Source organism: Aythya marila (assembly GCF_965140915.1).
Source record: "Aythya marila genome assembly, chromosome: 4".
Lineage (NCBI taxonomy): Eukaryota > Metazoa > Chordata > Aves > Anseriformes > Anatidae > Aythya > Aythya marila.
In genome coordinates, this window is record NC_139045.1 from 5,668,042 (window position 1) to 5,685,909 (window position 17,868).

A 17,868-nucleotide genomic window follows, 5' to 3' on the forward strand; every position below is an offset into this window, starting at 1 on the left:
TGACTTATCCCCAAGCTCTTCCAACAGTTCAAACACTACTTTGGATAAAATCAACATCGTTCTGAAGCATACCTAATGTTAAGTGTGAATAAAAGACATAACCCCATCATATTCCTTGGTTCAGTAGTAAAGGGTTGAAAACCTAAACAGCAAGCAAGCAGCTTGTTAGTACAGAATAGCAAAATGCTGTTCTGGCCTGTGATTGCTAGAGGGCAGTATTTACTAATAATATATTAAAAGTGAAGCCATTTAACTAAAAAGATTTGGTAGCCTGTTTATTTGAGGACTTCAGGTTTGTGCAGTTCTTTTTCTCATCTTTGTTTTTCAGTTTCACTTGTATGGTAGAATAATAATACCAGCATTGTCTCTTTGCTTCCTTATTAATAGTAATCATAACCACTTCAGGTTTACCTGGACCTCCTTGTCTTAGAAAGTTACATTTATGAAAATTTGAGAGCAAAATCTCTTCAATAAAAATTTGACTGATACTGTCTACTTAAATAGTTTGACTTACATTTCATGTTGCTATTGATAGGCTTAATGAGGATCTGTTTAATATTTCAAATTTTGTCCTTCTTGTATGTTTTTATGTATATGCATACAAGATAACAGGTGTCTGTGTATGAGGTTGGGAGTAAGTGGATATGTTCTGGTAAAATATTTTAATCAAATGTATGAGAAGGAGGAAGTAATTGCTTTTAAATACCGAGGAAGTAATGTAGTTCAAAAAAATGATGTCTACGTAATGTGTACCTCAAAGCAAAGAGGAGCCTCAGGCTATTAGGAATGCTTATTTTCCTGCTGCACAGAATATATCACATACAAGTAAGCAGGTAAACAGGTATTAGCTGATCACAATCACTGCAGGGGATATTTCAGGGAGCAGGGTGTTATTATTCAGTAGGGAGCCATCTACTGAAGGCACTGAAGAGAGATACTCGGGGAAACAGTATGAATGTACAATGAGGCTGAAATGGTGACAGGAGATGATTTGTTTTTGTTTTTGAACACTTAAAATCAATTGAAGGGTTAGAGGCCAAGCTTTATTTAAATTAAAAAAAAAAAAAAAATTCAAAACACAACCGTGTAAATATTGAAAATGCTAAGCAGTCATCATCAAAACCTTTAGTTTTATAGACAGTGTACGGTTCAGATACGATTGAATACTCATATGAAGGTGTGGGAATAAAATCTAGAGAGAGCCTTGATAGACATATTTGCCTTTCAGCAAATGTGTGCATGGTTTTGTCAGTGCCATAACCCTGTTTAAGAGTTTATGGAATAAGTAGTCATTTATTAACATAATATTGATTATGCTTTCTGCTTTTCATTTGCTTACTTCCAGGGAAGGCATAATAGGAGGATTAATTTGCACTTTTTATGAGCTAAAAAGTAATATATTAAGCTTTATGTCTAACTGTAAATCTTCAGAAATGGAAAACAGAGCACATGAGCTATGCAGCTGAGTAAATGTTAACAATGGTAGTCCTGCCTTTGCATTCCTAACTTGTAGGGACCTTCTGTAGAAACTGATGTTTCGTGAAAATAGATTCTGTTGCCTTCAACACACAAAGTACTTCGTTAAAGATTAGGAATCTCTCAAGGTGTCATAAATGGGTAGCTATTCTAAATAGATACTGAATCTTTTTTATATATCTGTATCTATCTATCTATATATATAATGTCATAAGTACTCTGTCCCAAAGGAGGTTTTCTGTAGCTGTTACAGTTCTTAGTCCCAGAGTAATAGAAGCACTGAAGCAGCCTCAAATTCTTGTGATGACACCTGTCTTTACGGGTCCCGTTAGAACAATGTAAATGCCCAAGGTGTCACTAACTGGCCGTATTTGCTTAAGTGTCTTACAAGAGTGAAACTTCTTGCTGCCTTTCACTGAGAAGTATACGTTATAATAAATATCAACAAAGGCAAAAAATGTCGATACCATGAATCTATGAATTCTTCTGTTGAAAATTGTGATTTGCACTTTTAATTATTTATATAAAAATATTTTTTTCTATAGTCAAAAAGTTGTTTTATGCTTGCTCAAGCACCCTTAGTCATGTTTCATGTAGCAGCATATGATGTAAGGGGAGAACTGGGACAGTTTACTAGAGCAGGTTCTTGAGTGCTTTACGACTCAGGTGGTGGTTGGGTGGGTTTGCTCGTGGTGCTGGTGCTCTTTCCAAACGTAACCCTGCTGAAAGTGATGGTCTTTGTTGTTTCCAGTACAACATCAGGAAATAATAATTTGGAAGAGATGAGAATGAGGGTTCTGGGCATGGGAACACCTTTTGGCAGCTGAAAGTTGTATCAGAGCAGTTTGGGCCCTGCAGTTATTTCCCATTTAAATGTGTTCCTGCCAAGCTGTGCAATTTTTAATATAGTTTAAAATTGATCTAAACGAGGACTTGAGCTTTTAATAAAACATGATTTTTGTTGTCTTTTCTCCTCCCCCTACCTTTTGCAGCTCTACGCAATTCCTTGGTTTCTTACAATGTTTACACGTGAGTATGGTTTCTTTTCTTTTCTGATTAATTGTTCTTGTATTTCTTAAGGATAACTTTTCTCACTTTTTCAGCTAGAGCTTTCCTAATTGATTGCGTGTGTATGTCATTTAGCAGGTCACTTGTAATTTGCAGGGATGTGTGTTGTGACTTGAGTCTCAACAGTGTCTGTCACATTATACTTTCTGCTCGTAGTTGATAGTAATTAGTGTTTTCTTATTTCTGAAAAAAAAAAAAAAAAAAGAACTGTATTAAACTTGATCTGGATTATTCTGTGCATGTAGTACTGAAGGAATGTGAAAAGGAAGCTGTTATGCTGGAAAAAGTAATAGGAATAGTAACAATAATAATAATGAAAACACCTTTCTCCTACCCAGTTAAGGTAACAAAGAGTAACTTCATTTTTGAAGGCCAACAAAACAAGCTTTATCTTCTTTAACATATTATTATTCTGCTTTACTGCAATATTTGTGCATGTATACTTGGAACAAAAAGAGCTTTCTGATTTGGTGGGTTTTTAATGAAAGACAGGAAAGTTAGTAAAGCAAGACTAGAAAGCAATTTGTCGTTTTCTTTCCTCGAAGATCTTTGATTTTTTAATATTTTTTTTCATTTCATGTCATCATTGGCACACTTTGAATCAAAAAAAAAAATGGTGAGATGAAAAGAACTGATGGATTATTTCTCTAAAATGACAAAGAATTTCACATGAGATTCTTGATTGCAGTTCCTAAAGATCTTGGTTGTAAAGCATTGGCTGTTGCAGTTGTCCAATCTTCTAAACCTTTTATGAGGATTTGGAATGTTCAACTTTGGAAAACTGAGAAAATGGTTTTCTTGGTGATGAATTGAAGTGTTAGAACTATTTAGTTGAAGTATAATGTATTTTAGGAGATCCACCTTCGGCTTTATATGCAAAATGGTGCTATTTTTAATATGTCTTTATTCCTCTCTGCCAATTTTTGCTCTATTCTGCTCATTTTCTTGTCTAGCTTAAAGTAGTTGAGCTTATTGATTCACTCATTAATGTCTTCATGCTATTGGAAATTACTGATTATGCATTTCTTCATGCATAATTATTCTGTACCCAAAGAAGAATAAGTTACCTAATTTTGTTTGTGTTTGAAATCTGAAAACCTTCATATTTCAAAGTATTTAATAAGGAAAGAAGGTACTGATTACTTCTAGAATAGTCTGTATACATACGAAAAGAAACGTGTTTAAACAGGTTGAATCCTGCTTGCTCCCAGATTAAAAAAAAAAAAGAAATAACCCTAAGACAGGAGATAAGAAAGTGTCTCAAGTGTGTGTATGTGCATTTATATTAACTTACAACTTTATTTATTTATTGTGGTGCCTGTTTGTCATGCAGATGTCTTCCCTTTGCATAAAATTTTTCACTTGTGGGATACGCTACTGCTTGGAAATTCCTCCTTCCCATTCTGTATAGGAGTGGCTATACTTCAACAACTGAGGGATCGTCTTCTGGCTAATGGATTCAACGAATGCATTCTCCTTTTTTCAGACTTACCAGGTATAGAAAAAACTTTCTTCCCTTTTTCTGTTTTCCCAAGTGTGTTGCTGAAGAAACCATGTGCTTTCATGTGAATATGTACTATAAACCTTACATGTGTTTCAAAATAATGTTAGATTTAGGCCCTGCACAAACTGGCAAGGAGTTTACGTAACTATGGCTCAATGAAATTAGTAGAAGTCCTTTTGTTGTCTTAGCAAGAATTGGGTGAGTTCATTTTTATTTCTGTGTGAAGGTTGGAGTACTTCCTTGTGAAATTTAGAATAATCTTAAATAATTCATGAGTGACCGTTCACAGACTTGCCACTTCTAGAAGCAATGCAGTTGGCAGGGGCTTTTTAGTAGGAAATAAGTATTGTTCTATATAGTGCTGTCTCACTTTGCTGCTGGTGCTAGTCTGTTTTCCTTCCATAAAATTAAACTGTTGCTATGAAAACGACTAAGGTAAAGTTAATATACTACAAAAAGTGATACAGATACCATTAGAATTGCTTGGCGTTAAATCAGTTAATTTGAAACTTACAGCTTTCAAAAGAACCCCCAAAATCAGATAGGAGGCTACATAATCATTCAGAAGTTCTGCCCTCCTGTTCAGTGGGAAGTTGTTGATCTATCCATATAAAGAAGTCTTACATCTTTTGGGGGAGAAAAAAAAAAAAAAAAAAAGAGGCAGTTAGCAATGAAGCTTGGCTTTTATTTCTGAGTGAGTTTCTAGGGAAGCAGTAGCATGCATTTGAATTGAGTAAACAGTGTACACTGGAAGATGTTTCCATTTGTGACAGACTAATATTTACATAATACATGAATTGGAAGTCTACTGCACACAGCACGTGCTCATGATCTTGTACTGCTTCACCTCTCCTCAACCCAGGATCTCACTAACATGATATAGGTTTTGGTGAAGAGGTGATACAATTTTAATCATGTGGCCTTTTCTTAAGAGAATTTTAACATTTGCTTATTTCCTGGGCCAATTATAAATTTAGTGGAATGTATTCTAACACCATGTGTGTAATTCAAATATTAATTCCCTTAAACAGAAGTCATTCTTTTCCTGAAGAATTGAATGAGAGACTCAAGTTTGGAAGAGCATTGAATCTTAAAAATCTCTTATTAAGTGTGGCAGTCTCCACAACTTCAGAGTTCTGGGGCTAGCAGTAGCCCACAGTGTGGTAGCAAACCAGCTGCACTTAAGTTCATAGATGTGCAAGTCAGTCTCTCAGAAGTTCAGCAAGGTCTCACTGGTGAAGCTCTGTGGCTTCTCTATTGTCACAAATTCTGTCTCTCACTGTATGCCATTAAACAAAAGTCCAGATTTCAAAATTTTGCTTTTCTGCTACCTTTCAGCTCAGTTTCTGCTACACAATTGCTATTTTATTTTTTCAATTTATAAGAAAATTAAATAGGCCATTCCATATAGCGTTGGTTCTCTCTGGTTTTGGTCTACATGCTCAGTCATTTCAAATTCTCTTATTAAATTTAACTTGGTATCTTCAGGTGGTGTGAAAGGTGAGTGCTAAACTAAAAGATTGTCTCTGTCCTCCCCTATGCATTATCTTTATCTTAGCTAAATATAGGTTCATTAATATTTTACCTATTTTCTTGCCTAAGGTCATACCTTCCTATTTTTTCCCGTAAGTGGTTCTAAATTATATATTCCAATTTATCTTGAACCGGCTGATTTTCTGACAGTTGATGTACTTTATGCTGAGGTCAAGTGTAAGAACACATTAGTTCTCATAATACATATCTATTTGTATAGTAAAATTAAATAACTAAAGCCTGCAATATTACAATGTGTATGCTTTCTGCTGATTATTGGTTGTCAACTTTGATGTTCCAGTAGGAAACGTTTCGGTTAATTTCTGAAAACAAATATTTAAAGCATTTGTGATGTCTGCAATGTTTTGAATGTCAATAGTGACACAGTTGAATGTTGGGAGATTAATCCAAAGCACATCACAAATTGACTGCTAAGGGACTTAAAAATGAAATGTTATATTGGTCTAGTTGAGACTTCTGGAATCAGTAACCTCTCTGAACATAAAATTACCATGGCCTTGTGCTTCTCTTTCTAACCCAAGTCTTACTTCCTATTATGTCGTGACTGCTTTTGCATTTTGTCACCTGTATATTCCAAACAGGGGTTCTGTTATTTTGGCTAAAATAAATTCTGCACCATGCGTGTGAATTTTCTGGAAGTAATTTACAAACAACCTTTAGGTGGAATTGGGTCACCCCAAGGAAGAGATTATGTTGTTCTAAACATCTGCAATAATTTAAATCTAAAATCAATTGTTGCTCAACAGCCTGAAACTCCTGTGGTTTTTAAGCTTTCCATGCACCAGAATGGCTTATCTCAGGCTGCCAGTGAAAGCGACTTGCTTTCCAGACTGATAACGCTACTTTACCTCTATCCTGCAAATTTGTGAAATGCTTTTTTTAAACATTTCTTGTTTTTACAGTACCTGTCACTAAAAAGATACATTTTAATTTAAAAAATAACCCACAAATTTATTTATGGGTCACTTGGTTGCAGTTCACAGTTGAGTTCAGTGCACATAACACAGTTCTGATTATTGCTTAGAGAAGTTAATGATGTGGGGAAAAAGAAGGGGCACGGTGCTGGTATTGATTACTTGATTCTGAAAGCCCTTAGCAATGCTTATCTCAAAGCTTTGACTATATTTTATCTGTATAAATGGATATCACTTGCTATTTTTGGAATCTCTAGTGGAAATCTCAATTTGTTAATATTGAAAACAGATATTCCTTCGTGAGTGCCATACTTTGCTTGTGGCTTCATGTAAAAATTGAACTCTGGCCAGGAAGGGAAAATTAAAAGTTAATTAAAACATTACACTTTAAAACTCCATGTATCTGGATTTCTCTGAATAGAGATGGTGATGCAGGGAACCTTACAGTTTTATTTACTTGTTGGAGGGACAGTTGCACTGTATTTGAAATTGGATCAGGATTTTAACTCTTGACTAAGTTTAGGTACAAAACTTGGGAATTTCCCTAAAAATCTTCAAAAACAGTTCTAAAGTGGTTTTGAAGTAGCTAGGGGTTATGATTTAATTTTATGAATAAAATTAGACTTCGTTTCCAGAATTGATCGTTGCTGCTGTTCTCCATAATCTTGTAGTTGCTGGAGCTGACAGTTGTACCTAGCTCTGCGTATAAGGAATTCAGTCAGAAAAATAACTGTACCGTAGCACTGAGGGTGTTTCTGTCGTGAAAAGCCATGTTAATAATTAGGTTCAACAGTGCTGTCTTCTGCTAGTGGAGCCTGTAACATTGCAGTTTTTACATTAAGGAAAACACTGCAAACTGTTCCCCGAAATGCTTGTTCTTAATCTCTCTGCAGACGTAAATAAAAAATGGTCCCGATTCTGCTTTTTTGTTTATTTCTTTTCCATCAGTAGTACTCTCTCATCAAGTGTTTCCATTGGACTTTCTGTTCTTTTCAGAATTTCTTGGCTTACAGCTTCTGAATGGCAAAGTCTTCAGTGTTCACGTGTGCCACTTTCCTCTGCTTGTAAGTTGCTTGGTATAGTCATACCTCAGCGTATTTCAGGCATACATTTCCATGTCTGAGAACCATAGTTTTAACCAAGTTCTCCTGTAAGCTGTTGCTTGTACTTCTACTTGTAAGGGGAACAGAAACGATACATGTCACTGTGCAAAGGAGATTTACTTTTCATCATTCATCTTGTGGTTAACATTATTATTCCAAATTGCCATTTGCCATGCAGAATTCTCACGTGCTTTAGTAATATTTAGGTCTAACAATATTCTCATGTACTAGGAAACCTATTTGAAGGATTTGACAAAATAATTGGTCAACTGAAACACTGCAAAAGCCCTTTGCTGTAATACCAAATGTCCTAGCCCCTGGTGGGGCTGCATGAAGAGGACACTTCAGCAACTGCTAAAACTTGCTTAAATTAGATGGTTTAGGAAATTATTGCCCAAAGGCATGTGCTTTGTTTGTTTGTTTTGTTCTGTATTCTTCTTTCTCCTTGTGTTTGAGGAGCTACTTTGAATATAAACTATTCAAACAATGTGATTATCAGGGAAGATTTAGAGGTACTATTTGACACAAACAAATAAAACCAACTCCAGACTCATTGCTAATTCTTTGTGTAGTTCTGAGATTTTCTAAATCTTATGCCATTTAGGTGATGTAGAGAGAGCAAACACATTTTGCATTACCTTTGTTTTTCTTTTATCTAAGCCTGACATATAACAGGAGGATGTGGCAGGGGAAATGAGAATGGTAAGGGTGGCACTACTGATGTGGTACCAACAGAAGCAGGACTTTGCTTTCAGACCAGTGCTGGCCTACACTAAACCTGTTTGGTTGTGTCTGCATCTTTCGTATCAAGAAACCTATGACCCAGATGGCCATGCCATGCATCAAGGGCTGACTGTATTACTAACTTTACCTTAAAATGTGCGTTTTTTCTTATAGTGTAGTTGTTAACATCTTGACTTTAGTCTATGTGATAGGTTTTGAGTTGCATAATATACATGGTGATTGCTGTAGCTTAAATTGATTTCTAAATTCATTACCCACTGTACAAATAATGCAAAGTCACTGGCACCTTTTGTTAGGAAGACAGACTCAGGAATGAAGCATCCAGATACAGACAATTCTTTGCACACCGTTGAAGACCTATTCAGTTCTACCCTGAATCAGTGTAGTGTAGGGCCTGACAAGCAGATACTCTTGCAGAGATCCACGCTGATATCATCACTGAAATACAGCTATTCATTTCGGTCTTGAGAAGAGATACACCAGCTTACAAGGTGGGGAGCAGATGCTATTAGAGGATAAGGAAACACCAAGCCTAGATATGGGATAAAACATGTTCTTATACATACAAGCATTATAGGTTAGTTTCTGCAGTAACCTCATCTTCTGAAACTTTAGGTGGTGAGGAGCATTTTATGTGTTCTTTCTGTGCAGCTTAGGAAGGTGGCTTTCTGCTGTTTTCAGGCTAGTCAGCACCTACAAAGAAACATCAGATACAAAGTCCAGAGCACTGGCGGTGAAGAAGCGGTCCAGTGTAACGAGGGGCTATAGTAAAATTGTTGAAGCAGAAATGTGGAGGACTCTGCTTTGTGAGATACAGGCACGTAGGTTTAAGATGCAATGTGTGGTCAAAAATTACACATTAGAAAACCACAAAAGTAAATGATTCTCCAAGGAACAGGGGTTCTCTAACATGAGAGAAACAATTACATGTATATCTGTTTCTACTGAAGCAGTGTGCCAAAATGATTAATTCTGTGATGATGAAAGTTGTATAAATGTTTAAAAATATTACATCCAGCTCAGGAATGGACTAAACATTAACAAATATCAGAAATTCTACACTGGGGTTGCATGGTGCAATTTTAACTGATGTTTCTGCTGACAGCAGCAAAATTAAACGTACATCAGAGAACTCGACTTTAGGTATGTATTCAACTCCTAGATAGCTACAGTTCTACTTTCTGCTGTTTTTTTCATTCTGAAAATACTTTGTCTACACATCCGCAATTCATACCCTTTTATCTTGACAGAATTTCTGGTGATTCAGTGTTCAGTTAATTAAGACTTGGCAGGTGAAAGAAATGGCACTTGGCCACCAAGCCCACACTGAGTTTGTGGGTGTATGGGGCCAGTTTCCGGTTGTTTCACCACTTCTTGGCTAAAAATGTGAACTTGGAGGTCAAAACACCAACTGTGGATAGACTGAAAGGGATGCAATGGGGTCTTCCATCTGTGAGTGAGCAGTAGAAAAACCAAGATCGTGCACCATTTTAACTAAGGTTTGGCTTTTTTTCGTACAGCTTAGAAAATGTTGTATTGCTGAGATTAATACTCTGGGGAAGAGAAATCATAATAGCTCTTCTAAAAGGAAGCTTTTTTCATAAATTCAACTAGGAAATTTTGGCATGTGGCTTTGTAGCTTGCCTAAGTTCAAAACTGTTGTCCCCTGTGGAAGGTGACGCTGCAGGTGATTTATCATGGCATTAGTGAAGCTGGGCTGCTTTTTCAAATTACTGTATGTCTGAAGAAAAACAATTTGGTCTTTGTCACATGATGTACATAGTAATGGTGGTGTGACTATAACCAAAAAAAAAAAAAAAAATAGATTGGAAGCATCAAGAGGCATCAGAGTTTAAAAAGGAAATCACTTTTTTAGTTTTCTGTTCTTGAAGGATGTGGGTCAGACTAATATTTATGGAAACATCTTTTCAACGTATTCTTCATCCTCCTGTTAAATGGCTTTTTAGATGCAGGTGGCAGGTGTATTTTAAAATGCAGTCCGTGAAGATGTATTGTCACTAGATGATGGCATCTATGAAGCAGAAACTGCATAGCTGCTAGGAACTGTTGGGGTTTTATGTTGTTGTTTTCTTTTGTTTCTTAATGGCTTACAACCAAGGGTTGGTTGGGAGCTGGCTTTGGTACAGAAGCAGAGTAATTTGTTCAGGCACACCTGCTCACCAAGGCTGTTCTGTTGTGTCAAACTGTAAGATTGATATCATTTTACCTGAAGCCGTGAATTCTTTAATTATTCACGTTTGCCACTTGTAGCTACATGAACAGTATGCGCTTCTATTTATAGATTCCACCTTCTTGAGACTAAAGAGCGATGCTGGGATGGATGAAACACTAAAGGAAGAAAATTCCTTCATTTCATTCATATTAGTGCTTTTGCTACTCTGTAGTTGTCAGTGACAGAAAAAAATAGAATATATATCTTTTAGCAAAGGACTATCTAAAGCTGTATTATGTCAAAGAAGGAGGGAAACAGTTCATCAGTAAAACTTTCCTGGTGTCTTAAAATCAACGTGATGCACAGCTGATGCCTCCTGTTTCTTGATAGAAGCTGTAGGTACCTTTCATAGCAAAAGGGGACTTCAGAGAATAGAGTAATACTTTTGTTAGTCTTATAGGATTTTGTACACCCTTACCCTGGAATAAAATCAAAGTAGAAACAGTCAAACTGTCAAATATACCAGCATTTCTAGGCATGGAAAGACAAGTTAAACTCCTTTTATTAGAGGTTTGCACCTAAATGAGGTGAATATATTTATATATATATCTTTTTTTTCTTTTTCTTTCTCTTTTTGCAAAAATGTCTTTGGAAAATCTTCTCCTCTTTCTTGGTTTCATTAAAATTGTGAGCATAACAACTGCTTCAAGATCAGACTATTATTTAGAAAGCCAGTGTGCAGTAGATTTTTTTTCTTCCACAGTTATGCGAAAAGTTGCTGACAGCAAGGTGCCTGATGGGGTATCTGTTCATATCTTCGTTAAGCTTAATGTGTTGTTTGTATGTCTGTACAGGTATAAATGATCTTCCTTATGACCTTTAGTTCTCTACTTTAATTGAGGAGACTTTAAATGAGCCTCACAAAAAAACATTCATCAGCAGTGGCAAGGGGACTTTCCAGGAAAAATGAAAGCACCAGAACTATTGGTACCATTTTTGACTGTGGAAATGGTAGGCTTCACACGCACAGGTTTGTTGAGTTGGAGCTGAGTGGGGTAAGCTCTAGGAGGTACAGTGTTGTTAAGACTCCTTGATTAAAATGCACGTTAGCAGCACATCTCCAAATGATCATAGACACACTTGCTGTGTGTCTTTAGATCCAGTGCTGTTAGTAGATACACATAACTACTTAAATACAGAGTGTAGTCTGAGTGCCAGAAAAACCTTTCTGCTAAAGTAAGGGCTGAGGAACAAGGTGTCTTTAAGGGAATTCCCAGCTCCCTCACAGTTCAGGATCCCTTGGATCCCTTTAGGTCCCTTTGGTTTACTTCCTGATATTGAAAGAATTTAATCTCTTGCCTTTAAATCTGCATCAGTCTTCTTATTCTGTCTATCCAACCTTCGTTTGTAATGTATTAAGACCTAGATTCTAGTAGAAATCAACAGAAAGAACAGAACTAATCATGGAGAACTAGAGCAAGGTTTGCACATAAAGCTAAGACTTTGTTCATGTTGCAAGCTCAGAATAAATTTTGGGACTGGATTGCTGGCATTGAAGGACTAAATGTGTTTAGGAAGGACAGGTATCCTAACTGAGCTCCCATTGTATGTGAAGAATGTAGCTTCTATTTTGAAAATGGTGATAAATGGGCTAAGTACACATTGGGGGTGTGTCAGGTGAAACCTCTGTCGCTGCAAAAATCTGAGAAGTCTAGACAAGTGTCTGTAGGGCATGGGGTAGTCTTATTATTTGGCCTCAGAGCAAGGCGAGGAGCTAGATGATCTCTTGCTGTTTATTCCACCCTTACACTTAAGGAAAAAAAAAAAAGCATTTTATTTTTTTCTCACCAGCATCACGTCATCTGTTTTGTATTTTTTCCAGCAGTGATGCACATGCCAGCAGTATTGCCTGCAAGAAACTTTTTCAGTTCATATTTCAGCTCGGGGCAGAGCTGTTTCAAAGCTCCCGGCCGTCTCACTCAAGCTGTCAAAAGCAGAAATGCAAAATTACTTCCTATTAGTACCTTGAAATTCTCCTGAAATCCAACAAGAGAAAAACTTTGCTAATACAAAACTCTTCTGCTTGTGACTCTTCAGACATTGATTCATTCTATAAGCATTGATCTGGTCAGAGTTTCTGACCGTAGGGTTTTTCACTTTACACGTCACATCTGGGAAGCAGCTGAAGTGAGTGGGATCTCCCAGCTGGAAGCCTACACAGCATGAACCTTGCTAATGCCTACTGAGCGTCGGTAGTTGCATATTGCTGCTGTGAAGCACAGGTTTAGGCTAAGGGAGGTAAGGTTCACTAGTATTTGAGGCTGCTGAATGTCTGTTGAGCCAGTTTTAGAGAGATTTTAACAAACCATGCAACATAGAAAAGAGAGGAAAAAATCTTTCAAAAACTGAATGTTGTTGGATGTTGTGTTGGTGGCAAACAACCCTCATTTCCATGTGTTTCTAACAAGCTCTTCCTCTAAGTTCACCATTGATGTTTTGTAAATGTCCTTTTCTATATTTTCTATATATGGTTATCAGCAAGCAATGAAATTATGTTCTTTCTTCTAATAATTTGCTTTATTTTGCCTTATTCTTTCATGTTTTTTTTTGGTTTTTTTTGTTGTTTTTTTTTTCATAATGGCCTACATCTGACTATTTCCACTATTTCCATTACACATTTTCAATTCCTGTTGCTTCTGTCATTGGCCAGTATCCTAATCTGGTGTTTTGGCTGGCTCACGTGTCTTTTACCTTTAGTTAGCTGACAGAAACATCTGCCCCTTGCCCTGGCACGCTTCATGTAACTCTTTAAAACACCGTCTCCTGCTGGAGCTTTTCAATGAACCACGCTAGCCCGAGCTGTGTAAGTCTCTATGTAACCTCTTTCATTCTTCTCTCTCGGTAGGGCATAGGATGTAGCATTTGGTGGTTGACTCACAGAGCAAACCTTTATTCTTCATACAGCCATGCAGCACCCTGTTTCTTCCCTGCTCATCTTTACCAGTGCAGGACAATGTGATGTTTCCATGTGGGAAGGCATTCTTTATGAAACCTTTTTCCTAAACTGCTGGGCCAGAGTGATTTTTACAGTCCCAAGTAAGAAAAGGATTCATGTTTGCCCTTTATGCAGCCTAATGTCTCTGGGAATGACTCAGTGCTTACTGTTGATCGTCTCTGTTGCTCGCTCCTTTGATAAGTGTTTGCATGACCTGGTCCAGACAACTCCATAACTGCAGGTACTGTTCTAGTTCTACTTTAGTAACTCTCCTCTCAGCTTCTTTGTGTACACGGGCTGCAAGCATACCAGTTGTTGGTCTCAGCAGAAGTGTCTCTGTCTCACCTTGATATGTTATTTGTTCTTGGACTATTTTGTTAGATTACTAACAAAATAGTCCAAGATACCTTCCACTCCATAACTCTTTTATCTTGAGACATACTTAATTTCTCAGTTCTCAGACGTCTTCTTTATGGATGAAGATAAGAGACTAACAAGTTCATTTTCTGCTCTTTGGACATTGCATGTGATCTCATAATATAGGAACAAAATTTCTTCCTTTCCTGGTGTTTCTAAACCCTGATACAGATGTTTGATGTGCCTTCTCCAAGACAGAGCCTGAACCATTTCATTTTTAATATTCTAATCACTGACTGTGGGCACTCAGGCTCAAGAATAGTTTGGCAGCCCTTCCCAACAGCAAGAAAATTGTCACATGTGCACTGCAAACAGCAGAATCAGCAAGAGGTGGTAAACAATACTGACCGTAGAGAACTGCCTCTAGAGATTTTTTATTTTTATTTTTTATTCCAAGATACAAAAATTGTAGAGAAATGTGCTCCCAGACAAGGTAGGCTGTCAATGCACATTGAAATTATTGATCCTACATTGAAATTATCGATCCTAATTATAGCTGTGCAGTAATTATAACCCGTCTGAAGTCACAGCACAATAGTTTGTGCCTTTGCTTCTGCATCCAACCATTTATCTGTCTGAGTGCAACTTCTGTAAACCTGCTGTGCTGCATTAAAAACGTGATGGTCTCATGATTGACAGCACTTGTCCCTGTGACAGCTCTTGGAAGATGTATACCTTGCATCCATGTACGAAGAAAATGGTAGCTTTCTACTTTATTAGTTGATGAAGTTTTAATGAGTGGTATTTATTTTACCTTTGTATTTTTTTTTTCCTGAGATGCATTGAAAGGGATGCTGATGTAAGAGCAAATGTCTATCCACAAAACAGTAAAATAGCACAACTATCCTGTGATGTATGAAATAAATTATATAAAAAGAATAATTTTCCATTGGCCTTATCATTTATTAGTAACCTTTTAGCACTAATAGATACAGAGCTGTTGGATGGAAATGTTACTTCTCTTACTCGATTAGTCCTTCTAATTATCTAGGCTTAGTGCATCTTTTTGCGTGTTGCGAGAAAATCAAAGGTTTATGGCCTTTCCACCCCTATTTCTTCAGAGAGCAGGATTGGTGAGATCAAACCGCCTGACCTATTCAGCTTCCCTGCCTTTATTAGGTAGAGGTCTGCTTCCCTATTTATGTGGCTGTGTGGGGAAAGCAGAAGGTGCCAGGCAGGGTAACCATAAAGTATTTGTGATGGAGAGGTCAAACCAAGCCCATAATTCTGGGTTGCATCCAAAACGCAGAAGTTTATTTTGGCCATTATTTCTTAACTTGTGCCTTGTTACCCAAGGAAAGGCCTCTGGAATTGATTAACTCTGCACAAAGACTTGGTCTGTGTACGTTTTCATTAAGGAGGAGCCCTTCGTGTTATGTTTTTCCCCATTCATTGCCTTCCCTTGGTGTGAACAATATTTTTACATCCAGTTTTACTGTAAAAATAAGTTTTTTGTGCTTTTCTTACAGGTGCATCGCCTTTAAACTGATGTTTTCTAATGTATATTTCAAGGACAGTCTACTTCTCTGCTGTATTTATAAAAGAAAAAAAAAATACTAAAACAGAACTTAAAAAGCAGATCTATCAGGTGAGCCAGTGTTTTCAGATGAGACTGTTGACAAACGAAGGCAGCATCTCAGTACAGAGTGATGTTTTAGCATGAGCAGAGAAAAATGAGTGATATCTTAGAGCAACAAGAAAGCTTATTTCAGAAAATGGACAAAGTATTTCAACGGGCTTAATAGTGGGATGGGGCCATGACAAAACCACTGATATCCATTACATGGATACATTACATTAATATCAATTACATGGATATTAGTGTTAGATTACTCTGTTTACTACCCCCACGCACACACTCCTGCCTTTTTCAGTTCATATATTTCACATATTTTAAAAAATCAGGAAAAAAAGGCTTTTGATGCCACACGGCGAAGATGTTAGCTAGTGCCATAGAATTATTTCCTCTAAGGCTTAATTGCTGCTTGACTGTGAAATCCTCCAGCTCGGTTGATCTAGAACTCCTAAGACCAGTGTTATATAGTGAAACTGGCCATTTTTAGTTTTTAGGTACTTGGGTGCCAACTTTGACTTTTTGAAATGCAGGTGCTCTACACTATGTGAAAGCCAGGCTGCTTTAAGACTCAATTTGAAATAACTATTTTTTTTGTATTTTATTATGTTTAAACCTGTGCTTAACTTTTTTTTTTTTCAGTGCATGCTTCAGAATTAATGGCGCAATATTATGTTAACACATTTTGATTACAGATTTTCCAGCAAAGTAACTTGCATGAATAAAAAGGGAAGGCACATGATTTCTGACCATAAAACACACCAGTGCTGAGACTTCAGAGAGCACAGAGATGTTGTGTGTACATCCCACAAGCAGGCCCTCCCCATCCTTTCTAGGTTTTTCTGTGTACTTCATGCTGCCACCCTGAGATTTATTCAGAGCCTTCTCTCAGAAGGATGTTCTTCTAAATTGTTTGTGCATGACAAGTAGTCTGGCATCCTCATGAAGTATTCTGTTCATTTGTTCATTGTCCTGCTCAAGGATCTCGGCACTGACTTCATGTATTTACACTTCTGATGTCCCAATGATATGTGTTTAATAATGTGTAAGCTTTAACGTTGACTCACTTGTAACACAAAATACTACTTCCGAGCAGAAAGAGTACAAGTAGGATTAATATTGTGTGGGTACAAAGTCGTGGTGTGATTTAATTTTTTTTAAAAGGGCATTTAATAGAGACTGAATCATTTTTCAGTTATTTGAAAGGGCATGGGAAGAAATCAAGACTGAAGTAGTGCAGTAGACCCTAATTTATTAGTCAAGGGGAAAGGAAAAGATCTTATCTAGTGAGGCTGCAAAAGATTACACTGCATCTTGTTCACTGACGGGAAGTGATCTTTCTTAAACACAAATTCCAAGCAAAGGTTGAAGACAGGCTAGAAGGCTACTCAAGTCTGAAGCTCCTTCACCCACCGTGACTAATTACATGTTCTGCAAATGATTTACCCACTTTAATGTCTTCTTAAGTTCCTGGATCGTGAAGCTAATCACTTTTAAAAAAGGAAAAGTGAATAAATGCTTTTGTTACCAACAGTCTTTTCTCCACTGTGGGTGATAAATGTTGATCTTCCCAAATGTATGTATGCATGTACCTATGTGAGCATGAACACATTTTGTTATCTGTTTGTGGATAACACCATCTGATTTTTATATTTTGCATTACTTGGAAGCCTATTAATCAATTAGCAGCCTGTGAATTGCTGCTAAGTTTCTGATGGCCTCACAAGCTGTTTAAAATTCCCTCTTGTTCCATGGAGGTTCGTTTCCAGGCATGGCCACTGCCTTCCAGAAATGCTGCTTGGACGAAGGGAGAAGCCGCACAGCTGGGAAGCACAGAACAACAGCCTCCTGAGTTTTTTGACTCGCACTCTGAAATGGGAGAGATGGTTATCTTTTTCAAGGAAATCCATTACTGAATTTTGCATTTATCAGCATGGAGTCCTGCTGGAACTACAGGGCTTGTTTCTAGGAAAAATATTTTGATAGTCTGTCTCAAGGTTTAACTCTCTCAATCTCAATTCCCACCTTCATCTTTTTCTTTTCTTCCTACTGCATAGAAAATTCCTATTCTATTTCCCAATTCTCTGTTTTCAGTTTCAGATATTTGTAGGCTATTATGCCTTCTCCCTACTGAAAGCTCCTCATGCTATTCATCAGTGTTGGTCTTTTTTTTTCTGCCTAAATTCTGCTTTCAACTCAGTACAAAAGTACTGAGAAAGGGCTATAAGTCGCTCTAGAATACAGTAGAAGAGCAAAAACCATGTACGTATTAGTCTTGAACTAAAATTGTCATGTTTTTGTGAATAGCCTTCAGAAATGTAGAAAAATGTGACTAATTAATGTTTTG

General features: G+C 37.0%; 1 protein-coding gene across 6 annotated transcripts in view; it reads left to right on the plus strand.

Annotated features, from left to right (window-relative positions):
* Positions 1 to 17,868, plus strand: part of TBCK (TBC1 domain containing kinase) — a 103,302-nt gene that overhangs the window by 51,734 nt on the left and 33,700 nt on the right. For all 6 annotated transcript variants that reach the window (XM_082760183.1, XM_082760182.1, XM_082760181.1 and 3 more), the window contains 2 exons: positions 2,469 to 2,505; positions 3,878 to 4,039. In XM_082760183.1, coding sequence (XP_082616309.1) covers positions 2,469 to 2,505; positions 3,878 to 4,039 — 199 coding nt within the window. The remainder of the gene's footprint in view (positions 1 to 2,468; positions 2,506 to 3,877; positions 4,040 to 17,868) is intronic.